The sequence below is a fragment of the Stegastes partitus genome, unplaced genomic scaffold (genome assembly GCF_000690725.1).
Source record: "Stegastes partitus isolate 25-593 unplaced genomic scaffold, Stegastes_partitus-1.0.2 Scaffold89, whole genome shotgun sequence".
In the NCBI taxonomy this organism is placed as follows: Eukaryota; Metazoa; Chordata; class Actinopteri; family Pomacentridae; genus Stegastes; species Stegastes partitus.
In genome coordinates this window covers 690,025-707,130 of record NW_007577820.1, presented here as the reverse complement: position 1 = coordinate 707,130, position 17,106 = coordinate 690,025, and the positions used below count along the sequence as shown (strand labels likewise).

General features: G+C 42.5%; 1 protein-coding gene across 1 annotated transcript in view; it reads left to right on the top strand.

The window, feature by feature from the left end:
• scfd1 (sec1 family domain containing 1) overlaps window positions 1-17,106 on the top strand; it is a 40,706-nt gene that overhangs the window by 13,843 nt on the left and 9,757 nt on the right. The window contains exons 15-24 of the mRNA XM_008277136.1: window positions 92-188; window positions 396-466; window positions 8,075-8,154; window positions 8,340-8,402; window positions 10,021-10,096; window positions 13,458-13,511; window positions 16,097-16,149; window positions 16,229-16,262; window positions 16,727-16,792; window positions 16,894-17,040. Coding sequence (XP_008275358.1) covers window positions 92-188; window positions 396-466; window positions 8,075-8,154; window positions 8,340-8,402; window positions 10,021-10,096; window positions 13,458-13,511; window positions 16,097-16,149; window positions 16,229-16,262; window positions 16,727-16,792; window positions 16,894-17,040 — 741 coding nt within the window. The remainder of the gene's footprint in view (window positions 1-91; window positions 189-395; window positions 467-8,074; window positions 8,155-8,339; window positions 8,403-10,020; window positions 10,097-13,457; window positions 13,512-16,096; window positions 16,150-16,228; window positions 16,263-16,726; window positions 16,793-16,893; window positions 17,041-17,106) is intronic.

The following is a 17,106-nucleotide window of genomic DNA, read 5'->3' as shown; positions in this document are numbered from 1 at the left end:
ATTTAAACTTACTGCAGACCTGGTTTAATGATAATATCTAAGATAATCTGAGGTTTCTATTTGTAGTAACTTGATGCTTTTTGTGTCTCAGAGTCGAAAACTGGACGTTTACTTTGAGTATGAAGAGAAACTGATGAGCAAGTCGACTTTAGACAAATCACTGCTGGACATCATCAGTGACCCCGACGGTACAAACACACACTCATACACACCTATGTCATAGCTACCACAAAGCATGCTGGGACATGCTGGAAGTCAGTGAAGTAGTTTGACTACTGAAGCTGTCAGGAGGAGGTCAGGTGATAGCTGACTGTATTTAACACACACTGATAATATATTCAGCACACGACTCACAGAAACAGAAATCTGACTGAAGTTGTGTTTGTGTTTGTCAGCTGGGACCCCAGAGGACAAAATGCGACTTTTCCTGATCTTCTACATCACCGCTCAGCAGGCTCCTTCAGAGGTAACACTGGCAGTAAAACACAAGAACAACGATAATACACACAAACTGACGGTAGAAAAGACTGAAACTAAACAAACAGGAACAAAACCAGCTATCCTACACATGAACCACACCATGAATCTATCCTGTCCTTGGGTTAGTCTGTTTGTTGTGGTTTTATCCACCTTTAAAGAGAAATACAGATTCTTCAAGCGTCTTAGCACTGTTTTTTTTGTTTGTTTTGTTTTTTAATTTAAGGCCATAATAGATCTTTAAAAGGTTTGTTTGTGATCAAGACAGATGTAAATTGTCCAGATAATGCCTCCAGACACACATTCCCACATATACCTACAGCATTAAGGCTGCATATTATATATAAAGTCTGTTGTTTTTACACAGACGACTGCATTAAACATGTTTTACTTTGTAAATGCATAAATTATTATAAATCCTTACGAACATTGAGATAGATTCAAAACAGACCTAGTGTTTGTCGATTCTGCTTCAAAAAGGTGTTTCATTTTTTAAAAAGGTTTCAGAAGTATAAGTTACTGTGTTTTTTTACCTTTATATCACTGGAATAGTTTGTTTTAATCAAGTGATTTTGTTTTTTTCTCGTATTTGACCTTTAGCTTCTGCAGCTGAATTAGCCTTGAGAGGTATAGCACTAGTCCCTGCCACCACAAGCTGGATACCACATCAATAAAAATACAGTATAAGAGTATATTATCGTGATTTCTAAGCTGTAAAGAAGTTTTGAGGATTTCCTAAACAAGACTTTCAGGTGCTGCAGAAAATCTGAATTGCACATCAGACACTCTTTAAAGTGACCTTCACACTCTGTTAACCTCGTTGCATCGACTCCATCGGTTTTAAGTTTGGGCTTGGGCTCTTTAGTTCAAATGGGTTTCGCTGGAACTCGTTAAGTTTCCTCACATTTGAGTCGACATGTTCCAGGAGGGAAGGAATAGATTTTTGGATTAACACTTCAGCACAACCTTTTCTCGCAAATATCTGACCATCTTGAAGCTGAGCGCTGATTCCCATGTGTGTCGTGCTTTATGTCACAAGCGTTCAGTGAAAGAGCTGCGTAATGGTTTTGTGCAGCCGTGACAGCAAGTCTTTTGTCAGCAAACCAAGTGTAACTAATCATATCTATGAATAAATGCTCAATCCTGCTGCCAGAATCCAAATATTTTCCGTGTTTGATGGCGTGTTTTTGCTTTAAGTCCGCTGTGGCATGACTTTGTGTTCACCTAAAACTTGCCAAAACCTGAATGTTTCCAAACCGCTGGAGTGATGGATGTCGACGGCCCGTCTTCAGGGTGTATTACTGGAGCTGTCGTCATCATCTGAAGCAAACCGAGGCCACCGAGCAGCGCAGAGCACCAAACCTCCGCTGCACCGGCTGAACCTGAGCACCGACGTCTCGCTGTTTTCTTTTTAAAGGAGCTGACATGTTGGACTGACGTCAGGCTTCAGGAGAGAAGGAAGGAGACAGTCAGAGAGCAACTCAGTCACAGTCGCTTCTGCATGATGTGAGAAAGTGATAGTTTGGGACAAGCAATAACTTCAAACAGTCCTGGTGCAGCTGTAGCCGAAAAATCTAATCTGATAATGAGAACAATATCTTCTAACTGTCGAAAAGCACTTTAGATCAACGCTTGTTGTTTTAAATGAGCTCTATGAACAGTAGTGACCTGATTTGTATGTTAACATTTAACTTTTCTCCAGTTTTTTGCGGCTAATTTGCGTCTTGTGTTTTTTTTTGTAATCAAAACATTCTTGTCTTCTATCTGAAAAGGCATTTTACTAATTCAGAATTTTCAGTTTCAGTTAAATCTCTTTTTTTTGGTTTCTTTGTGTTGAGATAATGAAGCTGCCCTATAATTCACATAGGTATTAACACATAATAAGTAACAGGATTATAACTCATGGACCAGTACACTTTGTCACATTCGTCAGAATCTTTAATGTCATTATACAAAAAGTACAACAAAATTGAGGGTAAAATAGTAATTTTAACCTAACGAAACTATGTGCAAAGATGCAAAAACAGAAACATATAAAAGATAAAGTGACTGCTAGTAAATAGATATAAACGTACAAGTTTTATAAAAAAAAGATGAGGTATGTAGTTTAGTGTTCAGTGTTCATGAAGTATTGGACATTCACTGATTTATACTTATACATGCAGCGAAATGCTTTTTATTGTAGAGACCAGCTTGAGAGCAGACGACGGCAACGCTAGAGTTCAGTAAAGGAAGATCCTGTCCAGATTAGAGCAACGTTCTGACAGAAATGACCTAAAACCTGTTTGTTGGCTTCACTTTGGTTCAGTCTGTTGTTACAGACCCGCGATAGAAGTGCAGTTATCAGCAGAAGGTGTTCTTGTGGGGATGCTCTGTTTTCTGGGATGTATTAGCATCAGTTTGAGGTGATTCAGCGGTGAAACGGGGACGTGAGGGTTTGTGGTTCAGTTTCTGTCCCAGTGTGGTTCAGTTCTGTCAGAATAGAAGATGATGGAGGACAACTGTCACTCTGGGGATCTTCAACTTTCTGTGATTATTCAGCGGTTTTGGCGTTTACTTCAAAGAATGAAACAGGGACACACAGGGAGCTAAAAGACCTGAGGGGACGGCAAATTAAAACCATAGAGGCAGCTTTTCTCTGGACCGTGTAGTAAATACTGCAAAGGGTCATAAAGTTTGGTTGTTGATAGCATGTTTGTTCACGAGTGTGGTTTTGTTTTGCTGCAGGAGTTCACGTTACGTATAGATTTACTTCTGTCCCTGAGAACAAAGCAAGTTTCTAAAATAGCTAAAACAATTTAAGAATTTAGAAAAGTGGAGCTTCTTTGTTCATTCAAAATATTTTGTCACTATTTCAGTTGTAGAATTTCCAACAGATTTCCAAGTCACTAAATATCGCTGGGAGTCCAGTTACAAGAGAGAGACGAGTGAGGGAGGCTACCGAGACACCTACGACTCCTCTAAAGGAGGTAAAAGAAGGAGACTAGTGAGGGAGGCCACCAAGACTCCTATGACTCAAATCTGGACTAGAGTTCAGCAGAAGGCATGTGGAGACTCTGAAGTCACCAGGAAGAAGGTTCTTTGGTCTGAGGAGACCAAAATGGAGCTTTTTGTACATCTGATTTGACGTTATATTGGCAGACACCAAGCACGGCACATCATCATAAACACACTGCCCCCACTGTGAAGCACGGTGGTGGCAGCATCATGATGTGAAGCACGGTGGCGGCAGCATCATGATGTGAAGCACGGTGGTGGCAGCATCATGATGTGAAGCACGGTGGTGGCAGCATCATGAGGTGAAGCTCGGTGGTGGCAGCATCATGATGTGGGGATCTTCTCAGCAGCAGCCTGGAAGGCTTGTAAAGATAGAGGGTGAATGGATGCAGCAGAGTGTAGAGAAATCCTGGAGGACAACCTGATGCAGTCTGCAGGAGAACTGAGACGTGGAGAAGACTTGTTTTCCATCAAGACAATGAGCTGAAGCAAACAGCCAAAGCTCTACAGAGATGGTTTAAAGACAACAAGGTGAAGTTCTGGAGGCCCAGTCAGAGTCCAGACCTCAACCCAACACTTCTGTTAACTCATGATCCCTGTGGGACCTGATGGAGTCTGAACAGTTTTGCAAAGAAAATTAGGTTAAATTTCAAATGTTCAGGCTGATGGAGACCAACAGGATCAGTGATGGAGCTGCAGACAAAGGTGCATCTACTGAATACTGACTGGAAGGTGCTGAATAATTATGCAGTCTCTTATTTTACATTTTCTATTTTTAATTAATTGACTTTACTTTGTAAAAATGTGTTTTCACTTGGGCATGAAAGAGTCTTATTTTGGAACTTCTTGTCCAGCCTGAAACCTTTTCACAGCAGCACCATCTTGTAGAAGTTTTAACCTGAAGCCGAACCAGCAGCATCTTCCTGAGGACCTGAAGCAGCAGGATGCAATGACAGAAATTCCTCTTGAGATCTGTGTTGCTTTCAACCAAACAAACGATCACTGGCCGTCTCTGATGACAGTCCTGCAGATCTTCCCATCATCGCCGCCAGTTTTCATCTCCGACTCTTGAACAGAAACGGCACAGAGGACGCTTACATCACCAGCTGTGGACTGGCAAGCAGCAGAAATGATTTAGGCAGATGGTTTACAGTCACATTCAGCCTCGTGTTCTCGAAACCGCCGCATGTTGATCAATAACCTCTTTACGAGAAGCATCTTCTTGGCTCTTTTATATTCTTAATTTCATTATGACAGTGAACAAAGGTTCTCTCAGAAACAGAGACCTGCTTAGAGTCACTGTCAAGCACAGCTGGATCAGGTTTAGTTTGGCTCGGGAACCCTCATCCTTTATAAACTGACAGCGACTGTGATGCTTATTAGTTTTCTGAGAGCTGAAGCAGAAGGAGGTCATTCTTTTTGTTCAGTCACACCTTTGAACAGAAGTTATTCCCCTTCAAAGACGAATCCCCGACACCTACCTGAACTCTCTTTCAATCAGTCCGGACCCGAAAACACCTGCAGAACTTCTTCTTCCCCCTGAAGTTTCCAGAACCCTTCGGCAGCAGTAGGTTGGTTGGACCGGTCCGGGCCTCCAGCTGCTGGGAGTTCTGCTCCACACCTGCAGAAGCCATTACAACCATCTGTCTCCATTATTCAGTCAGAGATCATTCAGCATCGGGACAACAGAACAGGCCAGAACCTGAGAGTCATGGATGTTAATCAATAACGCTGCCGAGCGTCGCCAACAAAAACTCATAGATGGGTCATGTGCTCCCGCTGACATCAGCGTCGGGCCTGAGATAAATATTTATTATTGTAGATCTGTGTGTCACAGGGCAGAAAGTCTTTTGCTGCTCTGCTTCTCTTTGGGCTAAATTCTGCCCATCAGTTAAATACAGGAAGTCCTTCAATCCTTAAACAGCTTAGATTTTTTTTATGCAAAATCAAGTCTTGTTATTCGAATCACACCGAACCCAAAGTGTTCTCCAACCGAGACATAAGATTAATGTTAGAAAACATCATTAGAACTACTCATCTGTGAGGTTCTGGTTGGAAAATTCACCAGATTAATATCAATTTATTCTACATGTCTAATTTAACCCTCTGAAGTCTGAACAGTTTATGAACTTTGGAACCAGGACAACATGAAACAGATAGACAGATAGATTTGTAGATAGATGTTCCACCATCAGCTGGAGAAAGATGTTCCACCATCAGATGTAGAAAGATGTTCCACCATCAACTGAATGTATCTCCACCAACTGGCTCCTCTGTTCTCTGGTTCTGATCCATGCTGCATCTATTCATTGATCCAGTAGGTTGGATTCTCCTTCAGTCTCTGAGGAAACACTGGCTGCATTTCACCTGAAACTCTCTGGATGTTACCTGTTGGTCTTGTCTGAGTCAGTGGTGGAGGATCAGAACCAGGAGGAGGAAGGTTCTGGGTGTATAGGATCAGATGGAACAAAGAGGAAATAGTTTGCTTTTGGAGAACTTTTCATGGTAGAATGAGGTGATTTTAATGAGATATCATGAATAGAAACTTCATTTTCCCGATGGAATCTCAAGTCACACATGATTAAAATGAGGAGAGTTGAAAATTTGACAATGTCTGTTTGCTTGATCTTTTTTTTTTCTTCTAAAAACGTTCCTGTCCGGTGGGTTTGGGGTTTAGAGGGTTAACACTTCCACTAGCTAACCCGTCCCTGCTGGATTATCTGTTATCTAGAAAGCAGTGAACTTGACCTCCTCCGTGTAACCATCACTTTGCTGGAGGCCTCTTTGTCTCGTCCTGTTTCCTGCCGGACGCTGAGTCGACTCTCCCTCTGTCAGGACACGAACTTCTTTCATCTGCCATCCAGCTGAGCGCCGACCCCCCAGGATTACCCCTCTACCCTCCATCACCACCGACCAGCTCTCGGCCTCTCGTCTGCTTCCTTTTGTCTCTGCTCGGCCTCCTTTGATCATCCTACAGGGTCTCTCGGGTGCTGCTCAACTCTCTGACTGATGTGGTGGATTTCAGTTCCTCGAAAACAGTCCTGGGTACCTTCCCTCACGTGGCCCTGAGTTGTGTAACGCTGAGGAGGAAGCCGAGCAGATGATCCTCCATACGTCACCTTCACCAGGAAATAATAATCATATGGAATGTTTTCTTACCACCGCTTCTCCACCGAAGGTTTTTGTTGGTGTGGCAGGAAAACGCAACTGAAACCTGCATTCCTGGGACGCAGACGTTGAATTTATTTATGTTCCAGTCAACGTGCAGGATGGAGGATCTCACATGATCCCAGAGATAACCACAGCGAAGGAGGATCACTGTCACACAAAAACACTGCACATGTGGAAATTCTGAATGAACTCAAAGCCTCACAATTTAAATAATGTAAAACCCTTTAAGATGCCAAAACCACAGCAGCAGTATGAAAGAGTCATTCCATGAAATCCGTCCTCCTCCTGACCTCTTCCTGTATCTGCAGAACCTTTATCTACTGACCAGAGTTCTACCTTCAGACTGTGAATGTTCCAGAGTTCCAGGTCCTTGAAGTCCACAGAGGAGGGTCCAGATTGATCACTTTAATGGACTTTTTCCATCATTTCTGAGCCTCAGAACTTCATCAGTACATCAGATAGACACATGACATTTAGGAGGAAGAACACATCTGAGTTCTGGTAGAACCTGACACCAGATCAGTTCTACATCCATCCAGGTGTCTCAGTCTGAACACTGGACCTGGTTCTGTTCATATCTTCTATAACCAACTTTAGGCATCAGTATTATGGGATGTCTCATAGTTTCATGTCACATAGAGACAAAACTGTCCCAAATACTCCTAAAACAATCAAAACGTGACACAAAACAAGAGAAATGAGACAAAAAACACCAAAAACAAGACAAAAAAATGTCAAAATGAGAGAAGAACAATGACAATGGAAAAAAAAAGCTGTCCCAGAGACAAACAAAATGACACAAAACTGACATAAAATCACAGAAGGGAGACAAACAATGACAAAGATGAGCACAAAACTACAAAAAACAGGACACTAAATGACCAGATCAGCTCTACATCCATCCAGGTGCCTCAGTCTGAACACTGGACCTGGTTCTGTTCATTATTTCTACAACCAGCTGGTAGCATCAGTGTTATGGGATCATAGGCATCAGTACTATCTGTGTAGCTGCTCCAGTGAAGTCGGTTACTGACCACTTGGCCACAGTGCAGCTGTCAAGCGCGACCGCAAAATTGTGTACGGTTGGTATTAACCCCCTCAGAATCTCTCATGGTCCCGTTGCTGCTAAACTCCCACAATGCTCTCTGCTGCCACCATGAGCTGTAGTCTGAGTGGCGCCTCCTCTGGTCTCTACAGGGTTAAACAGTGAGAGGCTCCACCTGGTGGAACAAGCAGGTACTACAGCTGATTTACTGACATGTGCATCCTTCGTCTTCTGTTTTATTGTTTTATATATTATAATCATTATCATTGGTAGGATGGTAGGATGGGTTTTACGTCATTGTAGCCCTCACTTGGTTTTGTTTAACAAGGTCCTGGTTATCTTAATGTATGTTAATGTTGTTCTGTGGTTGTTTTTGTGTTCCAGTCTGACTTGGAGCAGTATAAGAAGGCTTTGATGGACGCCGGCTGTGACCTTTCACCTCTAAACTACATCAAGCAGTGGAAGTAAGTCTGTCTGTTCTGTCATCATCGCTTAGGAGCAGCTTCACTTGTTTTGTCCCACTGAACGTATGTGAGAGAGCAGGACTTCATAAACACCTCGTGTGTCGCAGTAATGTGCGTATTTTATTATATTCTGATCATTAGAGTGTACTTCAGTCATTTAGAGTCGTTCTGCTCATTCTTTCCAGGGCGTTTACCAAAATGGCTGCAACTCCGGCCAACTACGGCAACAGTGGAGTCAAGCCCATGGGGTGAGTTGATAATATTAACAAGGAATGTTTGTAATGGTTTTTCTGCCTTTTTAAAATCCCTAATAACACCAGACTGTCAAAATAATCATTTTTAATAGTCAAAATATGAGCTGAAACCAGTCCTGTTCTGAGTTATTATCCATGATTTAAAGCCTTGGACCTGCCGCGTGTCTGATTTTATCCAGTTTCTTGGATAATGTGTGGGAATGAAACTGCTGCAGATCTGTCCTCAGCCGCTGAGAAATACGACCCGAAGATAAAAACACTCTGCCTCGCTAATGGTAGCACTAATAGTACCAGTCTGAGCAAGACACTGCACAGGAGGCACTCTGGAACTTCTCATTCAAGAAAATTAAAAACGATTGCTGATCATTCTTTAAACTCGAGATGTATTTGCCATCTGGGACGAATAGAATTGTTCAAAATGATAAAGAATGTGTTTATAATAACTAAAGAAATGTTCGTAATTGTAAAAGATGACTATAATAACTCATACATTGTCCAAAATATCAAAAAGTTGTCAAAAATGACTCAGCAGTTGTCCATACTGACAAAAGGTTTCCCAAAATGACTAAGAATTCGTCCATAATTACAATTACGTGTCTAAGATTACTTAACAGTTACCCGAAATGACTCAAAACTTGTCCGTAACATAGTCCAAAATCACCAAACATTGTCTGAAGTTACTCAAAATTTGTCCATAATTGCAAAAAGATTTTTTTTAAAAAGCCCAAGGCGACTCATAAATGACAAAATATTATCCAAAATGACTCAAAAGTGGTCCCTAATCACAAAAATGTGTCAAAGGCTCCTCAACAATTGTCTAAAGTGATAAAAACTTGTCTAAAATGTCCTGTGGAGGCAGTTTTATGGTCCAAATAACAAATGAAGCCCTGGAGCTGCTGTGTGTCTGATTTTATCCAGTTTCAGTCGAGTGGTGTTGATTGGAAACGTTTCAGCAGCAGTTCAGGATGTGGGAGATTAAAAGTGCAGAGAAATATGAGCTGATACCGTAAATAAAACTCTGTCTCACCAGTTTTCCTGTTAAAGCTGCACAGACGTCACTCTGAACGTTTTCACTCAGCTGTTTCTGCTGATTTGAACAAACAGAATTGTCCAAAATGACAAAATAAAATCTCCACAGTGGCTAAAAAAATGTCCAGAATTACAAAAAATGCCCAAAATAACTCATAAATTGTCCCCAATTACAAAAGAAATGTCCAAAATGACTCAAAGTCCATACCTGCTAATTGTCATTGCTGACTATATGAAGCCAGTCCAGTTCTGAGTTATTATCTGTGGACCTGCTGTGTGTCTGATTTCATCTGCCTTCAGTTCAACAGTGTTTATTGGAAGTGTTTCAGCGGCAGTTTCATGGTTTGTGGGAGTAAATCTGCTCAGAAATGCGACCTGAGCTGATAAATAAAACTCACTGATGTTCCTCTAACAGCTGCCTTTGACAGGAATCACCCTGAGCTGACCGTCACTGGTCCTTAAACTCACATACTCAGATTGATTTTTGCTGTCAGACTACCAGCCTAACCCTGTCCTCCTTTTCATCTTGCCCCTCGTCCTCCGGCGTCGATCCTCCTCCGTTTCCTCCCTCCGTCCTCCTCAGGCTCTTCTCCAGAGTGATGAACACCGGCTCTCAGTTCGTCATGGAGGGTGTGAAGAACCTGGTGCTCAAGCAGCATGTGAGTAGATCCCTTTATGCTGCTGCTGAACTGCAGCTGAACAAACAAACTGCAATAAGTCTCCATACATGGCTCTGAGCTCAGGTCCAATCAGTGTCACACTCAGAACAATCCCAGTCCGGCTCTGGAGGGCTGTAATAGATCAGCTTTAACATCCACACAATTTAAATCCATACATTTTTACTTTTATTTTAAATTTCTGAAGCCAACAGCAGTAAATCTGATCAAAGAGCTCACAGGTGAAGCTCAGGTGCTGCAAAAAAAGCTCATTTTGATTTAAATCGCCTGCAAACTGGCTCATTGTGGCACTTTTAGACTTCCATACAAAAGCTGAAATTTCTCTTTTTTAGAAGTCTCCTCCAGTGTGCGATGCCTCGGTGCAGCTTTAGCCTTTTTTAATTTTAAATATTTCCACACTGCAGAAAGTGTAGCCACATCCTGTAGCTTTGAACAAAGGATCGGCCTCACGTTTGTGCTGAATAAAACCGTTTTGGACGATTTCATGGGTCAAATGTTTTAGTTTTTGGACAAAAAGTGGCAAAAGGTTGTCAAAAATTATTTTAAAAATGTTTAAAATGACTAAAAAACAGTCCAAAAGTGGCTTTAAACCTGTCAAAAATGATCAACAAATGGTTTAAAATGACAAAAAACCTATCTGATATGACTGAAAACCTGTCAAAAGTTCTTCATATATGGTTCAAAATGACAAAAATCGTCCCCAGTGTGATTCACAAGTTGTCTAAAATGATTTAAACCTGTCAAATATTATTCAGAACCTGTTGAAAACTACAAAAGACTTCTCAAAAGTGACTCAAAAATAGTTAAAAATGACTCAAAATGAGCTCAAATTGATTCAAAAACTTTGCCAAACTGAAACAGAAGTGGACCTAACCCAAACCTCCTCAGTCAGTCGGTTTTTTATTGTTTGTAAATCTGCTGCCGACAGAAATAAGTGCTGATTCTTAATGAACGGAGTCTGTTGGAGGAGTGAAGCTGCCATCTTCATCTCTTCTCATCATCGCCGTGATTTATTGGAGGTTTTGTTTTTCCTCGTCCCGCCCGGCGACACGTCTTCCCTCCAAACATTCCTCGGCTGTTTGTCTTCACCTGAGCTCGGCTCCGCCCGCCTGCGTCTGGCAGGAGGTGAAATCAAGCGTCTCTAACGTGGTGGTTCTGGACAGCGGCGACGACGATGACAACACGGCGATGAAGGCTGGAGCCATTTATAACACGTGAGCTGGTTTCTGGTTTCGTGGTGCTGGAGCTGAACTGGGACCAGCTGGGTTCAGACCCCGAAGCTCTGCAGAGCTGAAAGAACGTCGCTGTGGATCCTCAGCAGGAGGCGACTGGACGTCTTTGTTTCTGTTCTGGAGGACGCCTCACCTTCATCCAAGGAGCTTCTTCACAGCTTCAGCTTTGTTTCATGCTCACGTCTCCAGTTTTGGAAACATATCTGCTCAGATTGTTAGCCGTGTAGCGTGACCCAAAAGTTAAACAACATGACAATAACTGGTCCAAAATAACTCAAAAATGTCCCAAATTGACCAAAAAAAATCAAAATTACCTAAAACCTTTTATAAAATTACCTAAAATTCATTCAAATCATAATAAAAACTAGACTTTAATGCGTGCGTGAATTAAGGCTTTAACGTCCCGCCCCTAATATACTTTAAAGTGTTAATTACGATTAATCAATTACAACAAAAATAATGCGTTAAAAAAATTCATGCATTTAATCACAGTTTGCATCCAGACAACACGGAGCGTTTGTCAGCGCCTGATTTCATGGTGCACCGATCACGTGATGCACGAGATGCGTCAGCGCTACGCTAACAGCAACAGACATGGAGGAACCCGATGAGAGCGCATTGCTGGACTGATGGAGGTTCATGAAGTTTCATTTTAACAAGCTGCCTGATGGAAGCCTGGACCAGAGCCTGGTTTGGTGCAACTTGTGCAAAACAGACTTTGCATCCCACCGAAGCACATGGAGCTGACGGTACCACCTACCGCCGGAGCTGTTAGCGCTAGCAGTCCTCGATAGCCACAAATGTTTTTAACACGTTATTTTTGTTGTAAATAATTAATCGTAAATAACTCATTAAAGTCCCATCTCAAGAAAAAACATTTCCAAAGTGACTCAAAAAGGATTAAAATGACTGTTTATTGTCCATAATAATCCCACAAGTCATCAGAATAAACATGAATGGTCCAAAAATTCCAAAACTCTTCTGAAATAATTCAGACATCGATCACATTTACCAAGATTTTATTCAAAACGAATTGCAGCCTGTCCAGAATTACTCAAAAATGGTCCAGAAGTATAAATAAGAAAGAAATTAAATGAAATAATTGACAAACAGTTGTTCAGTGTGACTCAGAAAATGTCTGAAATTACTCAAAACCTCTCAGGAATAACTCACGTATTTTCTAAATCAATAAAATTGCCCCAAAATTACACTGAAAAACTTCAAAATCCTCAAAAACTGTCTAAAATAAGTCTAAGCTTTTTCTAAAACGACTTGAAGCTTTTCCAGAAATATTCATCCAAAATGGCCGCCCCAAAATAATTCAGGAGTTATTTAGAATAACAAAAAATGGCTGTTTTAAATGACCTTAAACTTTTAATAGCCAACAATAGAAAACAATTTGAAGAAACTTATTGACTCAATCGTGTCCAAAATAATTCCAAGATTGTTAAAAAACATTTTTAAAAAGGCGTCCAGATTGTCCAAAATCATGTAGAAATTACTTCAAATTGTTCAGACTTTGTGTAAAATGACCTGAACCGTGTCCAGAATGACTCAGAAACCGTCCAGAAAGAAAACCGTTTGATAGATCATATTTGACAGACCGAGCGCTGAGCCGGAGTCGGTTCCTTTCTGCTGAACTGGGACCAGCTGGGTTCAGACCTCGATGCTCTTCAGCTGCCAGAACAGTCGGAGGTGATGTTCTGTTTGGACCTGTCTGGTTCTGGTTGGAGCAAATTTAAATGTTCGTTCAAAAACAGAGAACAGGTCCAACCCAAACAGGTCAGTGGAAACCTGAAGCCGAAACCAAAGGTCAAAGGTTCTACAGGTTGAGACGCCTTCAAATGATGCTCAGGTCTCTGGTCTCCCAGGTCTCTGGTCTCCCAGGTCTCCCTGGTCTCTGGTCTCCCAGGTCTCTGGTCTCCCAGGTCTCAGGTCGCTTAGGTTTCTGGTCATTCAGGTCTCTGGTCTCTGGTCATTCAGGTCTCTAGTCATTCAGGTCTCTGGTCGCTCAGGTCTCAGGTCATTCAGGTCTCTGGTCATTCAGGTCTCTAGTCGCTCAGATCAGATCCTGAACCTTATCTCATGTCTGTTTTGTTGTTGTCTTGCAGAACCTTCCGGTCACTCGGATCCTGGACAACCTGATGGAGATGAAGTCTCATCCTGTGAGTGTTTCTGTCAGAAAAACTCAAACAAAACAACATTTATGGTCAATAATCTAGAGCTCTACACGAATCCTTTACATGTTTAGTCTGAGTGTCAGACAACATACCACACCTCCATCCATCCACCTGTCTGTTACCTGAGCAGCTGAAGGTGATGCTGGATCATCCTGGAGATCAAAACCACCATCTTTTCTGTTAAAAGCTCAGAGACGAGGAGCTGAACTGAAAGACAGCGACTCTGTTTCTGCTGCAGATTCAGATCCATGTGAACAGTTCGTCATCGTAGGTTCATGTTAGATGTCAGTTTAGACAAGTCGCCATCAGCCTGCGATGACCTGCCACTCTCCTCCATCTGGTCCTCCATCACATGCAGCTGCTGAGTCATGGAGTCAAACCAGTGGATGGATGTCGGTGACACAAAGTCGACTCCTGATGCAGTCAGCTGAGGCTCCAGGAGGCTCGGTTCTGTTTCCTGTCCAAGAGGTTATTCAGAGTCAGCTGCAGGGGGCTTTTTGTTCTGATATAACCTCTGTTGTGAGTCTCAGAAACATTCAGTGTACAACACAAACCAGCTTTTTACCAAACACCAGGACATACAGCATGTAATACGGTATTTACAGGGACTACTTTCAGTGGCGGATGAACACCAGCTGACTGGTCTTCTTAATGAGTCCAGAGAGGAAGCTCACCTCGGCTGTGATTGACAGCTGCGACACACACCCCAGTGCACTCTGGAAAGTCACATTAGCTCCGTGTTAGCGCTGCAGACTGAGCGCGTGCGGAGGGAAGGTTACGGTACTCACATGTGACCACACGTGAACCGCCGACACACTTCAACACGCTGCAGGATCTCTGGCATTCAGAGCTACTGGACTGAGAACACAGACACTGACACAGTTCTCGCAGGAACCCAGAAACCGGCTCAGAACCCCAAAACGATCACAGGAAGCTCAGTCCAAACGCCCCTGGACCGGTCCTCGCAGGGATAGAAGAACCAGCCTGAACACAGCGCCGGTTTCTCAGCGTCTGGAGTTACAGACAACCAACAAAGGTCCTGTTGTTGTGGAGCTGGAGGGTGAGGAGGAGGGTGAGGAGAGGAGGAGGAGGAGAAGAGGAGGGTGAGGAGGAAGAAGAGGAGGAGGAGAAGAGGAGGGTGAGGAAGAGAAGGAGGAGGAGGAGAGGAGGAGGGTGAGGAGGAGAAGAGGAGGGTGAGGAGAGGAGGAGGAGGAGGCAGCAGCTCTGGGACTCAGATGAAAGCAGCAGAACATTCTCCTTCTATCAGATCGTCCTCCGTCTGTTGTTCTGCTGCTTTCTGGAGGAATTCACAGACGCTGCTGCAGAATGTGAGCCTTTATCTGCCACCGTGACGGACTTCAGCGCCGTCAGGAACCATCAGTCCACGTGTCCACATCCAGAACCAGAACCAGCACACTGGACGCTGGCCGCTGGCCGCTTTATGTCATTTTAGACAAATATATGACACCTTGTGTCATTGGGTCACTGATTAGGTTGAGTTATTCTGAGTAATTTACATCTTTTTAGAACCTTTTTTGTTCTTTTGGACCAGTGTTGCATCCTGTCTGACTATTTTTGTCATTTTGGACGAATCTTGAGCCATTTTGAACCAGTTCAGAGGCTTTTTGACAGTTTTTGAGCATCATTGGTCACCTTTGTTGTCATTTTGGATACATTTAGAGCCATTCTGAATTCGTTTTAAGTTGTTTTGGACAATATTTGAGTCACTATAAATCGATTGTGAATAATTTAGTACAACTTTCAAATTTGAAATGTCAGTCAGTTTAAGTTCTGAGCCATTTAGACATTTTGGGCAAATTTTAAATCTTTTTGGCCTTTCTGTAATTTTTGACATATTTTGTGCCCATTTCGACAATATTTGTAATAATATAATGAATTAATATGTGTAATAATTGAATGAATGAGTACTTGTAATTTGGACGCTATTTAATCTTTTGAGACGAGTTTTCATCGTTCTGGAGAAGCTTTGAGTCATTTTGAACTCGGACGGTTTCCTTCACAGGTTTAATCACGCTGCTGAAATCTTTTCAGAGTGTTGAACAAAAACACCGAATCATGTTCACGTTTCATGTGTTTCTATCCGTCAGTGTGTTTGTTCTGATCGTGACTCTGTTCAGGCATCAGACACTAAACTACTGAAGAAGTCCAAGATGAGAATCTCAGCAGGAAACAGACGTTTGTTTCTGCTGTGGAGCCTCGATTTATAATAAATATAAACTGTTTTTAATCTGACATCACAGCAAGTCCTCTGCTATTATAAGTAATCTGATTACTGTCAGGTGATCTGACCAGGACTGTGCTCGCTGCTGTTTACTGTGATTCATGTTGAATCCTAAAGTCAGCGGTTCAATATAAAGCTGATAGTCTGTAAAACCTTTTAAATACAGCTGTGACTCGATAATCCGACCCTTAACAATCCGACAGCCTTGCTATCTGACATAAAGAAGGTTTTATGTTTAGTATCAGATTAACGAGTCACGGCTGTATCTGCAGCTTCAGGTGAACGCTGCTCTTTAACCGCCGGGTGTCTTTTCTGTCTGACCTTCCAGGAAACAGACGACTATCGATACTTTGACCCGAAGATGCTGCGAGGCAGCGAGAGGTACGATCACCGATCAATAACCTGATTATCAGTTAGACGGGCTGCTGAAGCCTCATCATGTGCTCCTCCTGTTTTTCAGCTCCATCCCCAGGAACAAGAACCCGTTTCAGGAGGTGAGTGTGATGGATTAGATTCAGAGTCGGCTCCAGGACAAACAGAGCTGAAAGGAAATCCAGGGAAGTGGAAATGATGCCGAACATCAGAACCTGCTGCCGTCGGAGGGAAGGAAGAGCTTCGGCTATATTTAGACTTTATCAGTCCTCACACGGCTGAACTCACCTGAAACAGACCAACATGTAGGAGAACAGAACTCAGATATATTCAGAGAGAACGCCTCGTCGCTCTGAGAGATCCATACAAACTCAGTACCGAACAGGTCATAGATCAGTCGATCATTCACTGACAGAACATGAAAGAATAAAGTCGTGTTTCTTTTTTTCTTTTTCTTTCTTTTTTTATTCCAAAATGACTCAGAGTTTAAAGAACAGTCAGCAGGTTGATCAGTGAAACCATCACAACAATCAAAGACTTCCTGGTTCTGATCCACATCAAGACTCTGGTGTTTGTTGTGTTTCAGGCCATCGTGTTCGTGGTCGGAGGAGGAAACTACATCGAGTACCAGAACCTGGTGGACTACTCCAAGGTACTGCAGTACTGCTGCTGGCATGACAAGAGTACCAGAAGCTCAAATTTGTAACAGAGTAAATGTACTTAGTTACTTTCTGCCTGTTTGTGTGTTTTCAGTCCAAACAGGGAAAGAAGGTTGTTTACGGCTGCAGTGAACTCTTCAATGCTGCTCAGTTCATCAAACAGGTGAGAAACGCACCTGTTACCCTCTGTTACCCTCTGTTACCTGTCTGTCTGTTACCGTTTGTCTGTTACCTGCTCTGTGTTACCTGTGTGTGTCTGTTATCTGTGTGTTACCTGTCCATTACCTGCTCTGTGTGTTACCTGTGT